Below are 26,600 nucleotides of genomic sequence, written 5' to 3'. Positions count from 1 at the left end.
ATGTGAATGGGGGACCACGTGCATTGGGTTTTATTCTGTAGTGATTATATTGTTTCTGCTACCAGGAAGAGTCAGGAGAGATTTCTGGAGCACCTTCAGCACTGACATAATGAGTGACAATTTCATCCGTCAACCCAGATGACTGACTAATTTAGCCTGCAGCAGCTGTACGACTTCGCCAAGAAAAGGCAGAAGTATTTACCCAACAGCACAGCCTGCGAAATCACGGAGAGTAAAATGGAAAAACTTTATTTTAAAGCACTGCTAAACCTCAACGAAGGGCAAACTTTATCGGTTGTTATTCCCCAACGCGGAAACTGATGTTTCACTTTGGAAGCAGCTGGATAGAAGTCCTGTATCTTTCATTAGTGGCCGAGGACAGTGACTCGCACTGCCGGCGGGCAGGCAGCCCCGGCAGTCACGCCGAGCAGCCCGGCACCCATCTTACGCTTTATTTACAGCTGCGCGTAGTTTTCCTTCCCAGAGCTCCCATCTTCTCCGCCAGTCTTCCGGGAAGGCGCCCAGCGCTCTTCCCAGGAGGCGCCGGCTCCCGCTCCCCTCTGCCGCTTTGGCGGGAGACGGGCGCCGCTCGCCCCGTCCCGCCGGACAGCGGCGCCCCCCGCCGGCAGGAGGCCGCACGGCACCCCACGGACAGGAGCGCTGCGCGGTCCGTTCGGCCGACAGGGTTTAAATCGGCGCTCTAATAACCCGCGGGAGCCGCCTTTTCCCGGTGGGGCGAGCGGCGATCCCCCGCAGCGGCCGCCCCGCAGGCTGGCCAAGGTACCCGGGCCGCAGGCCTGCACCGCTGCGGAGCCGGAGCAAGAGCCGCCGCCGCCGCCTCCGCCCCCCCCGGGGCCGCCGCCCCCCACTCCAGGTGCGCGCGCAGCCGCCGGCCGCGGGGCGGGGCGGGCGCTCATTTCCTCCCTGGGCGCCATTTTGTAGCGCAGAGAACCCGCAAATAAAGAGCGGGCGGGAGCGGCGTGCGGGGGAGCTCGGGCGGGGGAGGTGCGGCCGTCCTGGCTGCGGAGCTGGTGGCGGCGGAGGCGCCCGCGCAGCTGGTGGCGGCAAGCGTGGAGGTGGCGGCGTTTCGCCCCTGCTCGATGTGAGGCGGAGCGCGGCCCAGGCAAGCGGCGTGCGAGGGGCGCGGGGCCTCCGCGCCGCAGGCGGGAGGTGAGTGACCGTGCGAGCGCTCCGCCCCAGCGGGATAGACGGACCGGGCAGCCCGGGGTGCCGGACCCCAGCGGCGCCTCCATCCCTCACGTCGGGCGCGGGGGGGAGGAGCGGAAACACTTAGAGCCATTTTGTACGAGGCCCCGGGGCCCGGCCTGGCAGCGCGGCCGGGATCCTCCTCCCCCGGCCTTGGGCTGCCGCCGCGCCCCCGGCCGCGGGAGCCGCGTTTGGTGCTTCCCTTGTGGGAGAGGAGCGAGGGCGGCGGGGCGGGCACTGCCAGGGCTGGGGGGCGGCCGCAGCAGCTGGGTCTGTCAAACACCTGCGGCTGCGGCCCTCGGGGTGGGGGTGGGACTCCCGCGGTTGTTGCTGAGGCGAGTGTGAGGGCTGAGCAGTTACGGGGCTACTGTGAAGCTTTTCTTTCTAAATGTCAGAAGGTTCCTTTGAACGAGGAAGACAAGAAGATACTGGAGGGGGTCCAGGGGAGGGCCACAAAGATGATTTGGGGTCTGGAATGTTTCTGTTGCGAGGAGAGACTGCGTGAGCTGGGCCTGTTTACTTTAGGGAAGAGAAGACTGAGAGGGGCTCTCATCAACACATACAAATATCCTAAAGGCGGGTGCTGTCTTAAAGTGAAGGGTGGCAGACTCTTTTCAGTGGTACCCAGCGGCAGGACGAGGGTCAATGGCCATGAACTAAAACACAGGAAGTTTCACCTCAACATGAGGAAGAACTTCTTTACATTGAGGGCGGCAGAACAGGCTCCTGTGGTGGTGCATTCCTTCTTAACTCCCTTCCAGGCTGCAGTGTGAGCTGAGAAGTTTTTGAGCAATCTCGAGCACACTCATTCGGGACAGCTGCCCAGGCAGGTCGTGGACTCTCCCTCTCTGGAAACACCCAGAACCCACCTGGACACGTTCCTGTGTCCCCTGCTCTAGGCGACCCTGCCTTGGTAGGGACAGGGACAGGGGATGTGTTGGACTACGTAATCCCAGAGGTGCCTTCCAGCCCTAACGATTCTGTGATTCTGTAAATTATATGTTTGTATATATATGTACATGCCTACGTGCTTTGGGAGCTGGGAGCCCATACTGGGGTTTTCCCCATGGAACTCTTTCTTGGTATCATTAAAATAACTCTGTTTGCATATAACAAGTAAAGCCTCATACCTGATTCAATTACTTTTTGTTCTTTGAGGTTTTTAAAAAAGTTTTTAAATCCTGTGTTTTATAAACATAGGAAAAGGTGTGCAGGCTTCTATCAGAGTTAGTAAAATCAAAATGTACTTTCCTCATTTCACATTTCTTGTAATTGAAACTGCCATAGAAGCCTAAAACATTGAGTTTTTCTGAAAATTCTTTTAGAGCCTGTTATTCTAAGTATGGAGTATGGTTTTCTGGTGCTTGTTGCCAGGAGCAGATAGGCAGGAGTGGTGTGTGGCAGCCACTGTTTCTGCAAAATCATGCAAGTGCTTAGTTCGGATGGTACAGTTAAGCTGTTCATAATATAAATCACAAAATGCAGTTGTGTTAATTCCAGTCAGTTATGTAGGAATGTTGTTTACATTGACTCTTTTTACTGTAGAAAGTGACTCTTCATCGTGCTCTTGCAAGATATTTCTGATATGGGTAGGAGAGAGAGATGATTTCTTCTAGAGGCGAGCCGAGCGAAAGAAGCATCTCTTGATGCACAGTGCTTGAGAAGTTACTGTATTAGGTTAAAATAATGAACATTTCAGTGGCATTTGTGTCTGTAGCATACAGATTCACCTGTTTGTTGACAGAAAACTGAGGCAAAGCACCGTGACTGTTGCTGTAGCCAGCCTGGCGCTGCTGCTGTTTCTGAGAAACACGGAGCACAGTGACAGCAGTATTCAGCAGTAATAAATGTTCAAGCTTCTGCTGAGTTACTCCAGGTTCCCAAAAAACCGTTGCAGGGCAGTAGTAAGGTGAAATTTCTATGTGTGGAAAGAGCGCTAGGTGGTTATCTGTAGGTATTATCAACCTAACTTTTCCAGAATAACCTATGGAATATTTTTAGCTAGTATGTTTTTATTTTTTAATGTGTGGTTTTATCATAGCAAATAATAATAGGTGTCAGTAAGGAGTAACTTCCGTAATGCAGTGGTCCGTAACTTCAGTCTTTCATGCTCTTGTCTGAAAGCAAGAGGTGGTTTTGTAAACAGTGATGTGCTGGGTGTTGAGTTAGAGTAGCCTGGTCTGGTGCTGGAATTCTGTGCGAGGTCTGGAGATGCAAGGTTTGATTACCTTTGCATTGGAGCATCAACCTTTGATTTCTTGTAGTCTTGATTGTGACAGCAATTGTATGTTTATAATTGCCATATGCTGCAGCAGGGGTTACAAGCCAGATCTTTGGGGGAAATTCACATTTTTTGGTACTTTTTTGGGGAACACACACATAATGACTTGTGTGCCCCATTTAATCAGCGTTAGCTGTAGCTGTGTGAGACATCTGAAAAGCATGTTTCTCTCTCTCAGGAAGTTAACACTAGCTGAGATCTTCAGGACTACTTCCAAACTCCAAAGGAGTTAAAAGCTCTAAAAATCTTTGGGAAAATTACAGTGGAGGGGAAGGTAGGCAGCTTAAATACAGGGGTCACAAGCATTCCCTCTGTAATATCAAGTTACTCTGAATGATTGAGTTGGGCACTGGCAATTTGTATCAGCAGCCTCTTATGCTTGTATTTTATATTTGAGGTATGTTTTTGGTAAAACAGTTTCAAGTAACTTCTGCTGCATGCAGAAGTTCAAGCAAAATGCTTGAGTAACTTCTTGTTAGCAGGAGGGAAGGGGGGGGTGGGAGTGAAGGGCACTTCTTAGTTTAGGGAAGCACTTAGGTGCCTGTGTGTTACTAAGCCTAGCAACAGGAAGCTGCCATTCATTAGTGAGATGCTTCTACTGAATGTTTTCTTTCTGTGGGTTCTAATGTCAGTATTTATTATAGGAAGGGAGTGAGTGTTGGTTGTTCTGTTTGTTGTTAACCACGGCCTTGTTGGATAGGGTGCTGTGTAGTTGTCAGTGGTCTCAGTTAGTGCGGGTTGAAAACTCTGCTTCATTGGAATGTATTTGCTTGTCTTACTGACCAATAGTTTTAGGACTTGGAAAAGTTAAATTGGTTCATTGAGTATCATTGTGAAAACAGAATATCTACTCCTTAAGAGCATTGTTTCTTTAAAGCTCAGTGTTCACAACTAAGGAGTTGACACATCCTTTCCCTGGTCCATGTGCAGTAGTAGCTTTACAAGCTTGTCAACTCGTAATATTATATGCAACTTTTCCACTGAAAAGCATATTGCAAAGATGCATGCCTGCAAACCCTGCATCTATTGTTACTTGAATGCCTGTAAGATTTAGGAACTCAGTATTTCTTACATAATCATAGTTGTAGATAATACTGTGTATTACTCTTTAGAGATAAGGAAGCATGTCCTGTAACTCAGAGCAGTGTGAATATTTAACCCAGCAAAATGCAGCCCTCTTGTGCTCTGTGTGCACCAGAGGAATTCAGTTTGATGGCCTATCTAAGCTATTTTGCATCCTACTCTTCCTCAGAATATTCGCACGGGTTTTAAAATAACCGTACTTCCGCTTGTTTGAATCTTAAGAGAATAAGTACTTGTAAGAACATGTTGTAATGTTCACAAATTATTCTCTTTTATTCCAAAGAGGAGGAGCAGTAGTATAAATTGCTTTCCTCAGACTCTGATTATCCTTTACCTTGTAAAATACAATGTTATGTAGATGTAGACGCGTACTAAATGTCAGTTTGATACAAAGTTGGGTGGTCTTGATTAGTTAAATAGGAAGGATTGATTACTGATTGGCTTTTTAGATAGAAATAGAAAGCTTGGGATAACTTTTAGAAAAAATGCAGCTGACTATATCTAGATTACAGGAGCAAACACATCATACTGTTAATTTTGTACTCTGGTGCTGCATTGTGCGGAACCAATATTTCAGTGGTGTAATATTGCAAACGAAAACAATTAAGGCTGTAAGTATAAGTTTCTGACTTGTTCAGTGTTCTGTTTACACTAAATAAAACTCCTTTTTTTTCCTCTCCCTTCAGAGTTCACAATGACGAATGAAGAACCTCTCCCAAAGAAGGTATGTGTAAAATTACTTGTGACTTCACCTTTCCAGGTAATCAGGACAGCTTGATAAGTTATGCTTTTCTTTTTGCTTCATAGGTTCGCCTTAGTGAAGCAGATTTTAAGGTTTTACCTAGAGATGAGCTTATCCTAAGGTAACGTAAAAAGTCTTTTTTTCCATCTCAACATTTTTGTGAACCTCCTGTGGAAGATGTGTGAATTTACTCTTTCATTGTCTTTCAGCATCCTTGTTCTGAAGAACAGTTTTATTTGTTTCAGAATGTATCTCTTCTGTGAAGTTCTCCTCTTGCCTCAAATATTTGTAGTTTGGGAGGGAACACTTCTTCCCAAGAGGCAAAGTCCTTAATAGTATTTTGTAGAACATGAGTGCAAGTTTTCTTTTTCTTCACTCATAACTATAGAAGATATGATTGCTTACATTCCTTGATAGATAGCAAGCTATTTTAAACATCAGAAAAATGTCAACTCTTTACTTCTCCAGTACTTTTTTACACTTTTTCAGTCCTTGCAGTTGTCTTCTCAGCATGTTCAGATATTAACAGAAAAATGTTAAAATGAAGTTTTCATTGCCTAGAACTTTGATAAGAAAGAACCTGGCTGTCTTTTTAATGTTTTTAGAAAGCTTAAGTGTCACGACAGGAACAATTATAGGGAATTCTGTTGCGCATACCACCTGCTTAAAGAAACCACCCCAGGCCACTTGTCTCTGTATGCCTGAATTTCCTGATTTGTAAGCCAGGAGCTATCCAAACCAGCCTTTTGTGGGGCATCTGTTTATCTGCTGGAATAGTCTGCATTTTGGTAAACATTAGTTCTTGGCTTCTTGTACACTGAGTTATTCATGTTATTAGGGTCTCAAGGTAAATTTTGCTGTTTCATAGAACAAAGACTAAATTGTGTAGAAACAAGGGCTTGCATGTGCAAGACTTAGTGTACATGTGATCAGCTACCCTCCCTTCTGGGTAAACTGTCCTGCCAGCTACTTTTGGGGTGACAGTTTTTTTCCAGGGAGTAAGCAGTCTTTCTCCATATGTTTAAAACTACTTTGTGTCTGCTTCTGAGTATCCAGTCTTTTGGGTTGTAAAGAAAAACGTATTTAAACAGTAAAAAAAGTTGCTTCTTTCATAAGTGGTTTTGGCCTGTGATCCTTTTTATAGAAAACTCCTAAGTCTCCAAAGCTGTGCCCTTGACTTGCTGTGATAAAATTAACGTGAAAGTACCAAAGCATAGATTCTGTGCCACTTGGTTTCTGACTGATAGTGTGAAAACAAGAAAAGGCTGTCAGTTGTAGTCAGTTTCTGTAACTTGCAGTCATTAGTTGCTACATAGAAGAGATGAGTTTCCAGCACATATTCAGGAGAGAATGTGGTGGAATGCCCACAAGGAGGTAAAGTCTGTTAGCAGCTCACCCGTGTTGATGAAGAGACAGAAGGGAATTTGCTAATGGCAGCTATGTTGCTATTGAATCATCTTCTTGGTGTGTAGAAAAACTTAACATGCTCTCAAAAAGGGTGCCTAGTGGGTTTAAGGAATATAACTGTTCAATATATGCAGAAATGGAAATTTACTTCCATTTTGGTCATGTCCATTTTATTAGTTTGCATAGATCAGTCTTTCAAACACTTTTTTTTGTATGGGGGAAAATTATGGGTTTCTAGTAAGTTCACCTCTAATTGTAATTTTATGTAAAACTAGCAATTATTGCACTAACTGCTGGCTTCACTTGTAGGCTGGAATAAAATATTATTGCACATATATTTTAATCAATGGCATTTCTATTACTTTGAGATGTAGAAAAGCTTGTGTTGACCTTTAGATTGTCTTAAGATTTGGAGTGTGTTTTTTTGGTCTGTGCTTCGGTGAGGCAAATGGTTTTTGAGACACATGTGTAATCACCTTTTAGTCTTTTAGGTAATAAGTCACCATTGCTGTACAGTTGCAGTGATGAAATACATACATAGAAAAAATGGGGGGTTTGGTCAGTTTCTGTGCCATGCGTCCCAGTTTTACTGTTCTTTTCCATGAAGTACAGAATTTAGGTTTGTTCATCATAACTTTTGTTGACTAAACATGAGCAGGACCAACGTAGAGCCTTTAGACCTAACCTTGAATTTCTGCTTGTCTCATGACTTGTTGCTCTGGAGTCATCCTGAACTTTCCCCTCTTTAATGCAGTAGTTAGCTTGACTGTAGGAGCTTCTGAGAGAAAGAAGAGCCCGGAACACCGTAAAGAGGTATTCTGTAGATCACAGCTAAAAATCTGATTAGTATTGCTGTGATAGTTTAGCTGAGCGATTACCTGGTGAAACACTGAACCACTCTGATATACACAAGTATTTCTGAGGAAATACAGTGCTTTTACGAAACTTCAGTTAACAGGGACTTAGAGCCAGTCATTTTTGGAATAGCCTGGGTTCAGTGTGCGTCTTAACCCCTAACTGCTGTAAATCATTTACTGTGAACTCCAAAGCTAAGCATAAAAAATGGATGCTTCAAGAAAAAGTATTTGACTTCATAGCTTCAAATTACCTCTATAAAGCCTGCTAAATATTTTTAGAGGATTAAGAGAATTAAGTAACTGACATAATGCTGCTTAGTTACCTTCCAATTCTTGTAATACCGTAAGCAGTCCCTTGAACACAGAACAGATTCAGGAGTGTCCTCCCAGTTCTCCTGTGTCTGTTCTTGAATGCCTTTCCAAGTAGCACTTCAGTGAAGCTCTTCATGTTATTAATTTTGAACCATCAGATTATGGACATAAACTACCATATTGAGTGGAAAGCAAACTGATGGGAGGAGAAAAAAATCTGCCTTTGAGCCTTTGTCATTCTTCCCCCACTCAGATTCAGTGATGAGCTGCCTTAGTGTGCTACAGATGTGCTGGAAGGCGTAATCTGGGGCAAGGCAGGGCAGTCAAGGGTCTGGCTGTGTTCCCTCCCAAGATCTTGCCCATTCCTGACCTACTGGTGAGGGGGGAACGTTGGAAAACCTGCCTTGATGATGTGTGAGGACTTCTAGCAGTGGCTGAAACACTGGTATGTTACCAGCACCATTCTAGCTACGAGTGCACAAGCACAGTGCTGTGAGGGCTGCTGTGGGGAAAATTGCCTCTGTCTCAGCCAGGCCCAGTACAGGTTGCTCGAACTGCGAGAGTCTTGACCAGGTTTTTGACAAAATGCCACATCTGAATAGGTATATTTTCTAAAGTGTTGGTAGGCGTATGACTTGAAATCCGTGACATGCTCTAGTGCCATCTAGGTTTTCTTTTCCAGGAATTTGGTTCTTGCCTAAATACTAACAGTTGTTGAGAGGTGAGTTAGAGCTATTATCTACAACATTCTTGGTGACCATAGGCTACGTGGTTTGTTTGTGGGTGGTTATTTTGGGGGTTCTTTTCCTTTTTTTTCAGCTAGTGGTTTGGCACATTTACTTAACTTGTGTAATGTCCTCATTTCACTTGTTCTGTAAATAAATAGCTCTTGTTATGGGAGTGTGGGGGTCTCATGATTTTAGAATTACTGGGTTTGGGCTGTGAGGTGTAACTTGAAAGTGAAGTAGTCCTGTATATTTGAAGACCAACTGTTTATTGCATGTCAGTTTTTAATGTAAAATTAGGTTCTTTCTAGATTTGCTGTTTAGTAGGCCATTTCAGTTTTACTTCTGGGAGATTGAAATCTCCTGAATTAACATAGAATTTTTAATGGTCAAATGGTGAAACTTCTTAGGGCAGAGAGATCAGTTTAAGGGTTAAGTATGAATACTACTGCTCTCTTTTACAGAGCTTTGAGAGTTTGTTCATGCTGTTGCCATGCTCAGCTGAAGAGATGTAAAATTTTGTTGTTGCTTGAAGGAAGAGATCTTGTGATTTCATTTCCTTTTCCCAGTGATGTGGTCTTGCTTGCTATTACAGATCTCTGATGCTTTTGTAGACCCTTCAGTGTGCTGTTGGAATTCACTAAATGGTCCAAATTACCTATAGGTAGATTTTATAGTTTCAATTCAAGTAGTGGTGTAGGTTAGAGAGTTAAAATAGAGCAGTTGTGATGAGTCTAGCATAAAATATATGTCAGGGAAAGAAGGTAGTGGGGAGGAGGGAACAGATACCTCCTGTTAGTGGTAAGCTATCAGATGAATTTTCTTTATAATGTGCAGTTGTACCATCATGAGGAACACACATAGTTAAGTGCAGAGTACTACTTAAAAATCCCAAAACACCATGCTGTGAACTTTTTCATAAAGCATTTCATGCTAAACTTTACAGCAGACTTTATTTGCTACTGATTTGATGGTTTGTATAAAATGCAGTGCTGTTTTTAGGTGATGTTGTTTGACTGCAGATGAATTTCCTAAATAACATGTTTTGAAAGAGTTATTAAACTGTTTGGCTGATGGATGTAATCAGAGAGTGGTCTTAACTTAAATGAGCTGATATAACTGCTTAACCTAGACTGCCATTTCTAGTGTTATGATATGCTTCTGCTTGTCCTGTTCACTTGGTAATATACTTAATGTTGTATTTGCCTTGTATTTTCTGTTACAGAAGTTTGTTTGAATTGCTCTGCTACGAGAATAAGATGCATATAGGGTACTTTACAAAGATAACAAAAATAAGTAGTGTTTGATCCTAATATTTGTCTAAAATACTGATTTTTAAGATGTCAGTTTTAAGTGTTGTAATACACAGCTGCCATTTTGTTCTTCTGAGATGCAAAGCAAATTTAACTATTTCCACAATTAAAACCTCCTTTTTTAAAACTGGAATTGTCTTTTGTGCAATTGTGTAATTCCTCTTGACATTTTCTGATTATGGTATCAGTGTGTGCTCTGAAGGCTTAGGAATGAGATGCCTTGATTTAATAGACAGAGCTTCAGAAAATTATTTTTTTTTTTTTTTATATCTGTGACAGGTGGAAACAATATGAAGCATACGTGCAAGCTCTGGAGGGCAAGTACACAGACCTTAATTGTAAGTTAGCTGGGTTTCAAAATGGTGCACATTATTAGAATGTATAAAGCAGAGTGATCAAATAATATGTGTGCTTTCTAGAAGTGCTAGAAGTAAGATATAATAATCTGTTATGTTAGTTACTTGTTAGGAAGACAGCCCTTGTTTTCTCTACTGTAAGTTTTCAGCCTCTCCCAGCTTTCTTACCAACTTCTTTTCCAGTTGCAAATTTCTCCCACCATCTAAAAAGCCTTATTTTTGCATCTATAGGACACAGACTGCTGGATAGGGGAAAACTTCAAAGCATAACCCCATAAATAGGTGTGCTTTCAGAACTTTACCATTAGAAAAAGAAACTCTCTGTCTACTGAAATACTCCAGCAATGTCTGTGCCTTTAGTCGTCTTACAGGATTGTAAGGCTGGGAGGAGAAACAGTGTTTAGAGGTAAATGTCTGAAAATGAGTCCCCAAGGATTGTTTGCTCTGATTAGGCAAATTTGATTTGTCATTCTTACATGATCATTATAACTTGGTCTTTTGGAAGATAACGTGGGGAAAACATCCTACTCTGAAATTATAAAATATGAATACATTCTGGGAGTGACTGAACAGCCAGTCCTAAGTCACTTTTAAAAGTTGTATTGCAGATTAGGGATGGTATCTTTCCTGTTTTCCACTCACCTTTTCAGTCTAAATACTTAAAGCTGTGGTACCACTGAGTTTGAAGGGTATTTTTCTGTCAGTCCAAATGGATGTCCTCTCTTTTGCTGTTGTTACCTCCTTCTACTGCTGTCTCATAATATTTTGTAGAGAATAAAATAGAGCACATGGAAACAGGTGATTCCATTCACATCTCAAACTGTCTAAACATAGATAAATAAGTTGTTTCAACGTTCTTAGTTTCTTGATTTTGGAAACAATTCATTTACACTGACTACTATGGCCTGTACTGTCTGCAAGGATTTATTCAGAAATCATTGTCCTGAGGCAATTTGATGTTCAGGTTATATTTACAGCTGATTATTCTCCAGAAATTAGAAAAAAATGAAAATTTAAGTTTTTCAAGTTTTTAGTTGTGTTACATATGGCAAGTAGTAGAGTGAATGTACGCAGTTGGTATTGAGCTGTTTGCATGTTTTTGTTTGAGTAATTTGGGGATGTGCTGCATTCTCTTGTGTTTCATATATAATTTTTCATAAATGTCCGTGGATCAGAATTCTAGTTGGGACAGAATGTTCTTAAATGTTTTACTGTTTGCTCCTGGAGTATTGAGGCCAGTTTGAAGATTGCCCATAAACAGCAGTGTTTTTCAGACTGCAGATTGATTTTTGCAGCACAAAGTGATTTCCTATACAAACATGGAAACAGCTTGAAAGTTTTAGTAAGTCTTAAAGGAGGACCAGGAATATGGCTTTAAAACCAGCTGTTGTTAAGCTTTTCCAATAGTTAATGACGTACTGTTTTTTGTTTATGCTACTTATAAACATCCCTGCAAAAAGTGTAACTGTTTATGAAATTGGTTTTTAGATTTTTTTAGCTGTCTTTTTAAAACTTCCTATGAGAGGGTACTATAAAACTTGCTTTCTCTGTGTTGTTGCTTGTGTTAGCTAATGATGTGACGGGGCTGAGAGAATCTGAAGAGAAGTTGAAACAGCAACAGCAAGAGTCTGCCCGAAGAGAAAATATTCTGGTGATGAGGCTGGCAACTAAGGAACAGGAGATGCAAGAGTGTACTGTAAGTATTCAGCAAGGATAAATGTGTTCAAACTGTTGTAGCAACATCAGCTGTTGAGCCAGTACCTATGAGCTGTGCAATGTTTTTTGTTTATCTACACCATTCACATTTTCTGTGTTTAAAGGCACAGCAGGGTAGTTTAATTGAATTAGTAAAGATCACTTCTTAAAAGTTTGGGTGTTTTTTAATACTAGTTATTGCTATTGATTTTCAGCAGCAGCTGTGATTCAAGCTTGGTTTACTTCAAACCAAGCTGATTCTTGCATGTGCCATGCTTAGTCTCTTCTAGCATTTATCTGCAGAGCATATCTACAAAAATGTTGCTTCTGAGTATCATTAGAGTCAGGAACAAATAAAAACATAAGGATATGATTGTGTTTATTTGGTTTCATTTAGGAGGTTTTAGGCTGACACATTGCCTTTGGCTAGCAGTGTAAGGCTATTTGCAAGCCTCTGTCTGCTTGGCTGGATAGATGAAGTTGCTACTGACTTGTTTAAAGTTCTTTTGCAGTTTGGCAGATCTGCTTAATTTCTACTGTTCTGAATATGTATTTTGTTGATCTTTGTTTCTTGCTCCTTCATTTCTGGTCATTTTCTGTGTCTTACATCTGTGTTTAGTTTTGGTTTCTTGGAAACTATCTCATATTGGATTACCTTCTTGACATAATTTTCATTCTGCTTGAATCTGGCAGCTTCTGAGAGGAATGTAAAAAGCTTATTGCTAGTTTTGGTAATATACTCTTTAGAGCTTCTCTTATGGAAAATAGCAGCTCTGTGCAAAAGTAATAACTAGTGTTGTAGTTTTCCTTTGCTTTTTAAGTTTTCCTTTCTTTTTTGCCTGAAGTTTTTCAGAGCAGTCAGGTATAGTAGTGTGACAGAACTCTGTACACAGTATTTTCACTGTTCTTAAGACCATAAGATCGCTTTAGTTCACTGTGTTATAAACAAGGAAAAAAAAAGGGGATTGAGCTTACTTTGCAGTGGCAAAAAACGAAGCCCAGAATCATTGAGGTTGGAAGAGACTTGCTGTTTCTAGTCCAGCCTGCCTGTGCACAGCAGGTCAGTCAGACCAGGTTACTCAGGACTGCACACTGTGTTAAGCATCTCCTGAAATGGAGAGAAATGCAAAAGTCTTTCCCCTGTGCCAGTGTTGAACCACTGACACAGCAGAATGTGTGTTCTTATGTTTAAGTGGAACTTCGTGTGTTTCAGCTTGTGCCCATCACCTTCTGTGCTGTCAGTGGGCACCGCTGGCTTTGCTTTCTTTATTCCCCATCAGGTATTTATGCACATTGGTAGCATCTCCTGAGCTTTCTCTTCTCCAGATTGAGCAGCCCTAACTCAATCAGCCTCTGCTTACGTGTCACATGCTCCAGCCCCTTAATCAGCCTCACAGCCCTTCACTGGCCTCACCCTGATATGTCTGGTCTCCCTTGTACTGGGGTGTCCAGATCTGGACCCAGTACCCCAAATACCTCACCAGTGTCAAGTGAGAGGAAGGATCGCCTCCCTCAGCCTGTTGTCAGCACTCTGCTAATGCATCCCAGGATGCCAGTGAAGATCTGTTCTGGTACAGGACTGCAATGCTTCCATAGTTGTAAGGCTACTCTATTGGTCCTGCTTCACTTGTGAAGTTGTACTGATAAATTCTGCTATGTGGAACAGCAGTAATAATAAGTTTTTTCTTTTGAACTTCTTAGCATATAGCTAAAGCAGTAAAGAGTAAAAATAAATAAATAAATAAAAAGAAATACAAGTTTTTCACCAAAACCAAATTTGTGTGTGCTATATTTGCCTTTGTTCCTTCCTTGAAGTTATAAACTTCAAGTATTTAATGCTTTGAATTTGACTATCATCAATTATTTGAATGTCATGAAGAGTATAGGGCTTTTGGCTGCACTTTATTAGATGTTTGTAGCTGCATAATCTTTCCAGAACATCTGTTTAGAAGAACTTCTGAAGAGCTTTTATTTTCAGTGTACTTTAAAAAAGAAAAAAAGGGTGGGTAACAACCTACCAAAAAGAAACAAAAAACAGACACATGCCCACACACTCGGGTGGCTTATATTTCTCCTGCTCTTGTCTCAAGAATAACACTGAGGATGTAATCTCCACAGTACATGGAGGTGGGAAGATGCATCCTTGAAGAAGAGGTGTAAAATGGGTACACCGGAGGTGTATAATGGAGACATGGTCACCTTTAGGTATTTTCAAGTTTAAAAATGCACATAGTTTCAAGAAGGTCTGAAGGACTGCTTGGCTTCATATTACTAGAGAGTATTTTTTCCACTACAGTAACAGTAGAAAAATGTCATGTTGGATAAGATGCAAAGTGAAGCTACAGGTTGTTAAATCATTTAATAAGCTATTAATCATGTGATGTTACTTGACATGCCTGACTTTAATACATAAAATAAATTTTCCATATTTTTATTATAGTTAACAATTCTTTTATAATCTAAAAATACACCATTAACATTTATATTAACATTTAATGTTAGTGGTAAAATATACCACTAACATTTATATGTAAGCCTTCAGTGTTTCCTGTCACATTATAATTAGAAGACTCAGCATTTATGGTGTCTAGTTTCTTGAAAATCTGCAGATGTGTTTCTGGGACATTTTATTTTTACAAACTTACTGCATTCAAATTTAAAGTTAAAAACTTAATACCATACCATGTGCAACTGCTAATAGTTGGCAAAGACTGAATTTTCTGATCACTCGTGTAGAACACCTTGCTTACTGAAGTACACTAGCTCTGTTTTAAAACAGAGTGTTATGAACTCTATTTTGGTGTTTTAATTTTCACCCTTTTTAAAAATAGTAGCTTTTTAGTGTGTTTTCAGCTTATGAAAGTCATCAGTTGTCATCTAAAAGTGTAGGTGGGCATGTCAGAGTAGCAGTAGCAGAATCATTGCCCTTATTCTGTGTCAGTGCTGTTCTTCAAGAAAGAAGATGGGAGGGGGGTGCGTAGCTCCATTCTCTCTAATGCTCTGTGCTGAGTCTAGCAGGAGAATATATGGATTTCTTCAGAGCCAGCAGCTTAGTAAAAGTCTGTGGCAAAGTTACTCTGTGGTTTTAGGGTCACTAAGGGCTACCTTGAAGTACAGGTGTTTAACATCCTGTGTGCCCTGTTGCCAGCAGCAGCCTCGAGCTACCTTCCCCCAGCAGGAACAGCCATCTAGGAGAGGTTGCTGCTCTTAGGGAGCAGTATTGGCTATGGTTTCTACATAAAGCTTTTTTTCTGGCAGAAGGGGTGGTCAAGTTAATACCACTTCAGGGAAAGGCCTTAACCTCTTTCCAGGCTACTGCACAGTTGCTGAGATTCAGTGGGTAGGCATTTGGAAATACTTGCTGCTCAAATACACTTTTCATGGCACAGATAACGATGAGTGGAACTTTCTGTGGGTGCAATTGGACTGTAGCACTAGGTAGTCATCACTCTTGTGGTTTATGTTATAGCTCTGTTGTGTTTTTTCTCTTCTTAGTGGTGCACTTTATTCCTTCCTTATAAGAAGGATATACAGTTGATCTGACTTAGGTTGCTTATGCTTTCTCTCAGGCACCTGTGGTCTGTTTTGTAAATTTGTCATGTTTAGAGTGTCTGTTTTTTTGTAGCTATCTTTGGATGATTTCAGCTGAAAGCATGCAGCTGTTTCCAAGAATGTGAGAACTAGGGGGATTGAAAATGTTATTGTCTGTCTTTAACAAAATAATAAAAATCCACATGAACAAAACTCTCACACAGCCCAATGTCCTCTAAATAGACTGCTTTCAGTGCTCTCCTGCCTTGGGTTGGAACAGAGAGAAAGCTGATAGCAAGATTTTTATTCTCTTTGTGAAAATTACCTCTACTTGTCCATCTGATGGCTTTTGTAAAATACCAGCTGGTGTGTGCTTTCATGTTTGGGAGAATGAAGAGTCTGTAGGCATTTCAGGTGTTAAAGTGGGCATTCCCTGGTGTCTAGCATTGGGCATGACTATTCCTATATGTTCAGCTATAGCTCGAAGTTGGTCCTGACTGTAGGCAAACTCTCCTGCTCCCTAACCCTTGCCACCTGGAATATCAGTGGGAGGTGACTCATACCAGAAAGTGATTAGAGGGAGCAAGAATGTGAGGTTTGGACAGGCTAAGCAGGAAGACAAACATAATTAGGAAATCGGCAGAAAAGAGAAGACGTTTGGGCTTGCTTTGGGAGCAGGTCATATTCGGGAGGAGGTTGTTAGGTCTTCATGGATGAAAAGCTTGACAGATGAGAACTCTGGAGTTAACAACTGGAGAAAGCACTTGTGGAGGAATTGAGAAAATTTAAGTTGGAAAAAGTGGAGGGAAAAAATAGTCTTTGAGGTTTGGGGAGGGAATGAGCAAGGATTGTTAAGCTTAAGTAAGTTTTTTTTACATGACTGCTTTAGAAATGATGGTTTAGCTGAAGTCCTGTGCAGGTGCCATCTGCTGGGCTTAGGAGTGTGAGCTGGAGAGACTCCAATGAGATTGTCAAGTAACTGGCACTGCACAGCGTTGGCTGGGTCCTCTGGAGTGTTTGAGTGCATTTCTGGTGTGACTGAGGAGCCACGGCAGCAATTCTGTGTGCTAGTGATCCAGGAAGTCTGTTACAGTTCTTAGATTTACAGTGTAAGAGGGAGGATTCTGGGCCTTGGTAAGACAAGAAACATGGCCTTTCTCCCCCTCAGGTAGTGATGTCTCTTTAAAAGTGGATTGGGAACAATGTTGCTGTATCATGATTATATATCTGAAATATTTTACCAGTGAAGTTGTCCATTTTACTGTCTACTAGCTCTAGCCATCATAAAGAATTGACAGGTTGTTGAAATACTTCAGTAGCAGAAGAATGAAATAATTGAGTGGATAGGAAATATAAATCAATAACAATGAATAAAATTTACCTTTATTCAGTGAGCAATATATTTGCATTCAGTAAGGCAAAGGACCCGAGAGGTAAAATGCTATCCAAGAAATGTTAGCATAACCTTAATCTGGATTTTCCTGTTTCTAGGTGCATTACCCACATTGTATGTGGATTCTTTATTTCCTTAAAATATTTATATGCAGTGTTTTATTGCCTTTATATTTCTTTCTGCATATATAGAACTTTGTCTATTTAAAATGTAAAGTATGATGATTTCAATTTTAAGTAGCTAAGTATTTTTATTTTCATAATAACAAATTAATGTGTCAAAGGAAATACTTCTGTTATTCTTTGAAACTACTTGAAATAAAATCCAGGAAAATTTGCTACTTAACAATATATAAATTAAAACATGTTACACTCAATTTAGAAGTGACTGAGGTTGCTACTGCACATTGAATTTATGTAGGATTTCTGTACTTCCTCTTCACCACTGCTGTGTAAAGACCCCATAGGAGTAGCTGCATGTACAGGAACATGGTTAAGCTGTCAGTGCTGCTGGCTGTGCTGTGTGTCCCAAGGAAAGGAGAGAGTGCAGGGGGACTCCTTCCCTTTGGGGTTTGTCGGTTAAACTCTCTTGCTCTCAAGTTTGGTTGCAGGACTGCCTGCATGGGAAGCAAACCATGTGACTTTCAGTTAATGTCTTTTAACAGTGTGTGATTCTGTTCACCTCTTGCTGATGAAGAAATGTGTGTGATACAGGGGGCATAAAAAATTGACTTTAAAAATCAACACATTCTGTGCAGGTTTATGCAGTATTGGTGATTAGCAGGGTGCCAAACGTGTACAATTTTAGATATGTCTGTTGTGATGGGATTAAAATTAAAGAAACTTTTAAAGTTAATCCAATTTATTTACATTTGTTTTGAACAATAAATACTATATTTAAAAGGAAACCTCTCAGTTACTACTTCTGAAATTTTGACTATTGCGAAGTGTTTCAAACATAAAATTGTAACTCCTTTGGTTTATGGTTTTTGCAAAGAGAATAAAATCCAACCAAAATGTTTTAATTGCTGTTAATATTTCTAAATTTTTGTTTTAGAAATACACAATCTTGCATCATAAGTGACTACTGCAGTTGCAAAAACCCTTAGGTTCTAAAAAGCTTTTTTATTTGCTTGTAAATATTTCTTGTCAATTTCTGCTGTAACGTTCCTTAATAACTTCCACTGAACTTAAGTGGAATTAACTATCTATTTTAAGCAGGTAATTCTTTCCATATGCTCTTTGTTCCCCAGAAGGAGTGCAGGGAGATAGAAAAGAAAGGGAGCATTCTAATGTTCCAGATATTCCTCTGACAAATGTAAACTGACATGTAGAAAATAATCTTGGGATCTGGAGGGGAGTCTGCCATGAAAGGTGAAGCATGGCAGGTGCTTAGGATGGGGCCTTGGGTGTGCAGGCACATGGACAAGGGTGCAAGGTGTGCACAAGTGGTTTTTATCCTGCATTTTTCAGGTTACTGTGTGAGAGAAGGCAAGCTACCTTGATGTTAACTTTGGAGTAACTATTGGTATTGAAATGACTCATAATTTTTATTTAATATTGTATGAATAACAGTCTTTTTTTCTTATTTTATGCAGAATCAGATTCAGTACCTCAAGCAAGTCCAGCAGCCTAGTGTTGCCCAACTGCGATCAACAATGGTAGACCCAGCCATCAACTTGTTTTTCCTAAAAATGAAAGGTGAACTGGAACAGACTAAAGACAAACTGGAACAAGCCCAAAATGAACTGAGTGCCTGGAAATTTACGCCTGATAGGTAAACAAAACAAATACTCCCCAGTCAAGACTTACCCTGACAGTCCCACTACGAGAATGCTATGGTGGGACAGCCAAGTACTCGTTTCCACACCAAGACTCAGACGTTTTGAGGCAAAAGCCACATTCTTATACTGTCCAGCTTGTAATGCTTAATGTAAAACTTACCAGATGAACCTTGTGTTTCAGCTTTTTTCTCCCCTTTGCTTCAGAGGCCTGACAACGTCGGACTATTCTGAAGAAATGGCCATCTTCGAAAAAATCTTTTCTAGAACATGTAGACATTTGCAAAATTGTTCTATTTGAAGAAAATAGAGGGAGAAACAGAAGTCTTAAGTCTGTGGCACACTGTGTCTACAGACAGTTTGGAGGAGAGAGAACCTAGAGATTATAAATAATGAATTGAACATGTAAAATTCCCATAAAATGTAGAAGTGGAATATGCTTCGCTCATAACCTTGAGCCTAGTGACTTAGAGACACTGTAAGTCAGTTTTGCCAATAAGACTGTGGACTTCCTGCTTGTTCACTGAACTGCTGGGTCAAAACTCGATGAGGTGAATTTTGCATTAAAGAGTTTACTTGCTAACCAGTTTTGAATAGCCACAAGAGTGCTATTTGATACCACAACAGTAGTAGTGTGCACATTTGACTGTTTAGCCTTTGGGCGCTCTAGCACTTGATGCAGCCTTAAGTCACTGTTGCTAAATAATGAACTGTTTTCTGGATGGTTGGTAATACTGTGGACGCCTCAAAATTAGGACTCTACAAAACTGTACGTTCCATCTAAATGCAGGTTTAAAATTGTTTGAAGCAATATACATTTGATCACAACTAGCATGTATAAGAAAAACTGGTTGTGATAAGAATTTCACTGCATGTTTTCATGCAGAAATGAGACTTTTTTGATCTTCATTCTAAGAACTGATCTCAAATGCTTAATACAGAAGGCACACGATGGCAACTGTCTTCAGTGTTGGTGGGGTGTTTTTATTCCGTTGTACACCTGGGGTTTTTTGTATTGTGCTGCTCTATACAATGTGCCTTGAAATAGTTGTAATACATAGTTCAAGGAACACTTCTGGTTATACTGTTGTATCATGAAACTCCTGGGATGAACGAGAATTCAACAGGTTGTTATTTCTGCATTGTCTCGTTCGCTGAAAACAAAGTCAGTATTTTAACAAACCAAAAAAACCTTAAATGCATGCATTTTCTTTGGTGGATTCAGTGAAGGAGTTTTTGCTACTCTATTGATGCCTCTGTTCTCTCCTCCCAAGTTACTTGTAAGAGTAGCAATCTGGGACAGTTGGGAGTGCATGTCTAAGGTCTGTAAAGCAAAATGTAGATCTGGTATAGCATTTGTGTGTTTGTTTCTTCCCATAGCAAAGAGAGTTCTATTTAGTAATCTGAGGTGTTGATTTTTCAAAACAGTTGGGCAACATTTTATGACTCAGTTTAAAAAATCCATTTTTAAATTAAAGAGCCATTCAGCTGTCACAGAAGGTGATGTATTCTAACAGTTTTGCTGACTTTTATTAAGATGGCATTACATAATTTTGACTTGGAAGTATCTTTAACTGTTTGTGCTTCAGATGATTAATATGGGATCAAAGAGTAGTATAATTATGCAGGTTTATTTTTTTTGCATGAGTAATGACTTAACACCAAAAGAAAAATCCAGAGAAAAACTTTACCTTTTAAAAAGTGATATATCTGGAATGATTTTGCTATAGCAGTATCTATGATTTTATTGATCTAGCATCAAAACAGAGGTAAGACGTACATTAATAAAATATTAATGTGTTACCAAGCCATTTGTAAAGCTCACTGCAGTGTGTTGAAAGAGGCATGCCATGCAGATTGCTTGTTTCTAACTTGGAATTCAGAAAGTTATTTAATACATTTAGGTACAGGTTGGTTTTTTTCTAAAGTCTTCAGGCTCTGAATGTGTGAGTACAACTGAGGAGAGCCAAGTACCTTGCCACTTCCTTTCAAACCCAAGTGTCAAAAGAAAATGTTATTTCTTTAGCTACAACATCCCCTAATTTGCATAATATAATTTTAAGTCAGTGGTGTGAATGTGCATAATTCATACATGCAGTGGCAGGAATATAGAAAGTTAGTTATTTCCTGGTAAATAATTGAGGCTTTGTTAACTGGGTTAAGATTTTACTGGTTTTATTTCTTGAAAGGTGAAGAAATTGGCTCATGTAAAATATTTGTAGGGTTTTTTTCATTCTCCTTGCATCTTGGGCCTCCTCCCCCAGTTGTTTTAATTGTCCATCCTTGTACACAACTACTCATTTCATGGCATGTGGCCTAGTTTTTGAAACAGGCAATGGCCCTATTCAGATCTTAAACTGGTGTTCTCGGGGCAGTTAACGCATTAACTGCAGCCCTAAGCAGAGCTAGCTCTGGGCCTTAATGTAGATAAGGCTGTGCAGCATAAACATTGCTGATGTCTGGAGGGGGAAATAAAAGACATGTAATCAAAGGAATGGCTGTGCTAAGCCATTTTAACCATCATTAAGCAGAGTATAAACTTGGAATAAAAATTAGTTGAAATGCCATTTTGCAGTAAGCGTAGTACAACAAACTTTAGTCTTCCGAAATTTAACCATTTATATTCTTACAGGTTTTGTTGCATGTATGTTCAAGAGGATTTGTGAAAACAATGCTGAACTTAGTTTTACAGTTCATATGAATTATTTTAATAGTTACTGTATTTAATTTTCTTGAATGCGCTGTCTTTTTTTGTAAATTGCAAGGGTTGTTCTCTACTAGTTCAGAACATCTGGAAAATTTTTGATGAGAAGAAATAGCATTATAGGTAACTATGCAAATTTCTATACAGGTAATAAATATTTTACATTTTGGCAGGAGTTAACCTGAAGATATTAATGGGATTCTAAAATTGTCCCAATTCCAAGGTAATTGGTACTCGCTGATTCTGCCGTTGATGTTGGTTTGTGAAGAGAAAAGCATTCAATGACATAAGCATTGTAAACTTTTTCTATTTGTAGTGATGGTGAATACATTAACAGGAATTTGCAAATGGCTAAATATCATGTCTGCCTAATAACTTTTGGGATCTGTCACATTGGTTATCTCCAAAGTGGTCCTGCTTTGCACAGAATGAACATCTCTAAGGAAACTTGCATCTTAAATGTGCGACTTGGACTGTATTAGGTCGGCACAATTTAAACTTCAAGGACCTGGCATTGGACATCACATCAAGAAAGAAAACAGGCTGCTGCCTTTAGCAGATTTTCAGGCCTCCAGGACTTTACACAGCCAGATTCCTTCTGGAGCAGCCCATCTGAAAGATTTGGGAAAGTCAGTTGAGAAATGTTAAATGGGGCAGAGTTGGCAGAGAAATTAAAAGTTGTTTAAGGCTTGAGTGCTCAGAAGGTAGCTGATAAGGAATTGCTGTTTTAAATTATTGTATTTTGGTTGCAGGAGAGAACTGTGGCTGTGATTGTAGCAGAAATTTGCTCTTCTACTTTTTTAAACATCAGTTTTTTTCAGTATTTGTCACTTGTTTAAAAGCATACAAAAAATTAAATGACCTTCTTGGTCTTGAAGAGTAATACAAGTCTTGCTATTGAATTCACAATAAAACTGTTCAAAGTTTGGGGTTTTGCCAGAGCTTACGCCTCTATAGAAAAGAAGACAGCTTCATTATGGTGCTGAGCCTATTAAAAGGAGAATTGTTTGGGGATGCTATCCTGACCTGGCAGACTGAGAGTTCTAAGGGACTTTAATTTCTTTCTTTCATGGAGTTAGCTGTATTGCCTATATATTAATTTGCATACTACTTCCTATAATGCTTTACAATGAGATTTTTATCATGAAGATTAAAGATGTGTAACATTACCAGTTTAGTAATGAAAATCTTGTCAGTTTGTTTCACATTTCTTTCAGAAACAGTGTGTCCTAATGATCATTACTTACTACCTGAAATCTGTCAATTTAAAGGAAGTAGATAGATAATATACCCCTTCCTCGATGTCCTTACAATGTTCAGCTACATTTTCATTCTTCTTCACCATACAAGATGTACTTAAGAAATGGTGACCATAGAAATCATGAAGCAGACTCTGCATGTGACTGTCAAACATATAAGTTGAATTGAAAAATGGGCATCTCATTTTTTTAAACAAGAGTACCTGGGCAGCATTTAAATGAATGTTTAAACCTATTAAAGAAAAACGGTTGTCAGTACGAAAAATGAACATGAGATTTATTATTTCCCCAAGCAACTTTTCTTCACCCAAATTCAATTATTAAATTTCATTACTACAACAAACAGGCAATGAATTTGCTTATAATTTGCTTGTGTAGTTTCTATGCAGTCCGTGATTTTTTGAATTGAAAAACACATCTTTAATCAAATATTTAACTACATTAAGAATTGGCACATGCAAGATTGTGCATACTGATAAATCCAGATGTTAGTATTAAAAAAGTACAATATGCTTATTCATATTTTCAGTAATAAAACTTGCCTTCCACTTTGTGGGACAGCGACAGAAGATCACCTGGCGTTGGAACAGCACGTGGTAACTATAGGGAGACTTTCTGCTATGACAATTATGTTGAGGCATAATGTTCCTTGAATTGTGACATGCAGAAATCGCATCTCCTTTTTGTCTTTATTCGTGATTGAGGAAGATAACTGAAGGTTTTATATTCATTTTGTGATAGATGGCTCTTTCCTTTGCAGCCAAACAGGGAAAAAGTTAATGGCGAAGTGTCGAATGCTTATCCAGGAGAATCAAGAGCTTGGAAGGCAGCTGTCCCAAGGACGTATTGCACAGCTTGAGGCAGAATTGGCTTTACAGAAGAAATATAGTGAGGAACTTAAAAGCAGTCAGGATGGTAAGGGATTTTTTAACAAAAATAGAAGTTGCTTTGCACTTCTGCAAGTTTAATTTTGTGATGATATAGATAATACAAAATCACCTTTGCCAGAATGAAAGGGCAGTATTGAGTAAAATATGTAATAGTATTAATTGGTAGTCTTAGTGAAAAAAAATCCTTAAATTTGGGGGCACTGGTGGGATTCACAGCTCCAGTAATGCAATGTTTGAAATAGAGATTTTTATACTGTAAGTCTTGCTATTTAATAGGGAATGTTTAGACTGCAAACATTACTGGTGAGTTCGCAAGATGAAAGCTGTTAACTTATAGCCTAGGCATGCACTGAGACCAGAAGGCTTCTTGTTAACTCTGACTCATTTGGAATTTATTTTAAAAATTCAACTTTTCAACAATGCCTAAGAATATGAAAAACTGATTTTTTTTCCCTTTGGTAACTTGGATGAATGAAAATGTCTCATTGTGTTTATAGTCTAAATTTTGCGACACTGTAAGCCTAAATTGAAATGATCTAAAACTCTGACCTCTTGCACAATTTAAATGGAGGGGAAAATGCAGATTTAAAAGTTTTCAGTCTCAAATTCAGTGTAGTGTCACTGGCTCTTAACAGAATGTTAGATTAGGTTATCTGAATATAACCTATATAGGTTGTCCTGGGGTTATAACCTATATAGACATCACATAGACCTGAATATATTTTTATTTGTTTTGCATCTAAAGATTGTAAGATACCAGAAACTTGATATGGCATCCCATCTAAGTCTGAGATGCATTTTTAAGAATAGATCATACTCCCCAATCATATTTTCATGTCTTTGAGAAAGCAGCAGTATAAAGTAACTAGAACTCTTAAGGTAAATGATTGTATAGTGTCGTTTTGTGGGAATAGTATCTACTGTTTTGATAATGCAGTTCAACAAAACTTACCAAGTGCATAATTGAAGTGTAGATGTTCTTTAAAGACTGCTGCTTTTGAATGTAGTAATTTCCAGCATTGAGTTGCTTCTTCCCCGTATATGAATGAAGATGATGATACTCCTGCAATAAGAGTTCTCCTAATGATTATTTTCTGTAGCAGCAAGAACATGAAAAAAAAAATTACAATATTAAGGAGTTTGCATTTTTTTTCCTCTGGCATACTGATGGTGCAGTTGAACTGAAGACTGAATCAGTGTTTCTTATACTGTTTTGTGGTCAAATTTGTTTTGTTCCAGAATGCAATACTAATTGTAAAAACCTTTTTCTGATCTATAAATATTAAAGCGCTATGAAATTAGTTAACCCTCTGTTGGTAAGAAGGTCTTTTTGTGTTCTCTCTTGAACAATTTCAAGGATTAAACACAGTAAGAATTGAAACTTCCTTGAAATAGGATGAAAAACTACCACTTTTGGCTATTGAATAGGGTTTTGCAGTAACTCAGATTTGCTACGTATGGATATGGTTCATGGTCACTTTTACAGGATTTCTGCCAGGGATTTATACTTCAGTAAAAGTAGACATAATATGATCTACTTGCAAAATACTAATTACTGCAATTGAGCTTTTCCCTGAATATCTTCCTTTCTTGCCCAGAAGTTAAATTTTTCTCACATATTTTCAATAGCAGTTTAGAAAATACGTAGATACCACAGTTGTTAAGCATTTTCTCCTTCAGAGGCAGAGTATCAAAACCAGTGCATACCTGATGGCTGAGAAATAGTTCATTGAAAAATTTCTGCACAAAATGTTGAGTTACGGGATTTTAATTTCTTGTCTGAGATTTAAACTATATATGGGCTATTAAGTATTTGCAACAAATGTGTTTTCTTTACATAGAATTGAATGACTTCATCATCCAGCTTGATGAGGAGGTAGAAGGTATGCAGAGTACCATTCTAGTTCTTCAGCAGCAGTTGAAGGAGACTCGGCAGCAGTTGGCACAGTACCAGCAGCAGCAGGCGCAGGCCCCCAACCCAGGTACCAGCAGGACTCCATCCTCTGAGCCCACGGAGCAGGGAGAGGCTGCGGGCAAAGACTGCAGCCGCCTGGCAAACGGACCAAGCAATGGCAGCTCCTCCCACCAGCGGACGTCTGGGCCTGCCTTTTATAGGGAGGGTAGCGGCACGGAAGATGACTTCCCGGCTTCTCCAGGGAATGGTAATAAGCTATCCAACCACTCTGAAGATAGAACTGGTAGAGGAAGTGGTAGCTACATAAACCAGCTCAGTACTGGGTATGAAAGTGTAGACTCTCCCACTGGCAGTGAAAACTCTCTCACTCACCACTCAAATGACACAGACTCCAATCATGATCCTCAAGAGGAGAAAACAGTGAGCATGAAAGGTAACAGAACTGTGGGTTCTCGTCATGTCCAGAATGGTTTGGACTCCAGTGTAAATGTGCAGGGTTCAGTTTTGTAACATTTTTCTGCAAAATTTTTATACAGTGTCATTGAAATTGGGAGAGGATACTGTCCAGAAGCCGTTTAAATTAGTGCATACTTGTCACAATTTTGCCTTTTTGTGGATTTCTTTTTGCTTCAATACCTCTGCCACTTTGGAAATTTTAACAGTTAATTACGTTGAATGTTGCTAAAAGGATGTTTGTGTAGCTCAAGTTATTTTTATATGAGTTAATGTGAAGTTGAAATGGAAATTATTTCCATAAAGTATAACATAAATGATGTCTGTACAAATCTGTGTATATCTAGAACCTGTGCTGTGTAAGGGCATTCTTACTCATACTGTTATACTTAACACCACCTTCAAGATTTGTCATAATAGCTGTGGGTTTGACTGCCAAGTTTGCCCAGTACAGTAGTTTTATCACTAAAAAGATGGACTTACTGAAGGAGTCCTGTAGTAGTTTCAGTGTTAATTACAGTTTTTCCCACCATACATCTGTGCATTTTCTCCTTAGGTGACCGAATGTTTATGAATTGTGTGCATAGTTAACTCAGTTTTTAAGAACTGTTGTATCCTGTTGATGCATATTGCTCTGTGACTCCAATATTATCTTACCTGTACTGACCAAACCTAAATAAAAACTTTTAATAATGTAA

The 26,600-nt window shown here is 39.6% G+C and overlaps 1 protein-coding gene across 3 annotated transcripts; it reads left to right on the top strand.

Annotated features, from left to right (window-relative positions):
• Positions 1-926: 926 nt before the first annotated feature.
• On the top strand, positions 927-26,600 carry WTAP (WT1 associated protein). Of its 3 annotated transcripts, none has more exons than XR_004060640.1 (8): positions 927-1,170; positions 5,257-5,294; positions 5,378-5,433; positions 10,206-10,264; positions 11,851-11,978; positions 18,499-19,232; positions 23,405-23,559; positions 25,376-25,875. XR_004060640.1 is itself a non-coding variant. In XM_030946678.1 (8 exons), exons 2-8 carry the CDS (start codon positions 5,265-5,267, stop codon positions 25,957-25,959), a joined length of 1,191 nt encoding a protein of 396 aa, XP_030802538.1. In that variant the 5' UTR covers positions 938-1,170; positions 5,257-5,264; the 3' UTR covers positions 25,960-26,600. The 3 variants fall into 3 exon arrangements, 1 of the variants encoding a protein (XP_030802538.1); XM_030946678.1 differs by having other exon boundaries at positions 938-1,170; positions 18,499-18,677; positions 25,376-26,600; XR_004060641.1 differs by lacking the exon at positions 25,376-25,875 and having other exon boundaries at positions 18,499-19,450; positions 23,405-23,538.

The sequence above is a fragment of the Camarhynchus parvulus genome, chromosome 3 (genome assembly GCF_901933205.1).
Source record: "Camarhynchus parvulus chromosome 3, STF_HiC, whole genome shotgun sequence".
NCBI classification, from domain to species: Eukaryota; Metazoa; Chordata; class Aves; order Passeriformes; family Thraupidae; genus Camarhynchus; species Camarhynchus parvulus.
The sequence above is the reverse complement of the archived record's forward strand: the minus strand, read 5'-3'. Positions and strand labels throughout refer to the sequence as shown.

Excerpts from the sequence above, each read along its gene's own strand:
- WTAP (XM_030946678.1), top strand. The coding sequence starts at position 5,265 with ATGACGAATGAAGAACCTCTCCCAAAGAAG. Across the intron at positions 10,265-11,850 it reads CAAGTACACAGACCTTAATT|CTAATGATGTGACGGGGCTG; the intron begins GTAAGTTAGCTG and ends TGCTTGTGTTAG. Across the intron at positions 23,560-25,375 it reads ACTTAAAAGCAGTCAGGATG|AATTGAATGACTTCATCATC; the intron begins GTAAGGGATTTT and ends TTCTTTACATAG.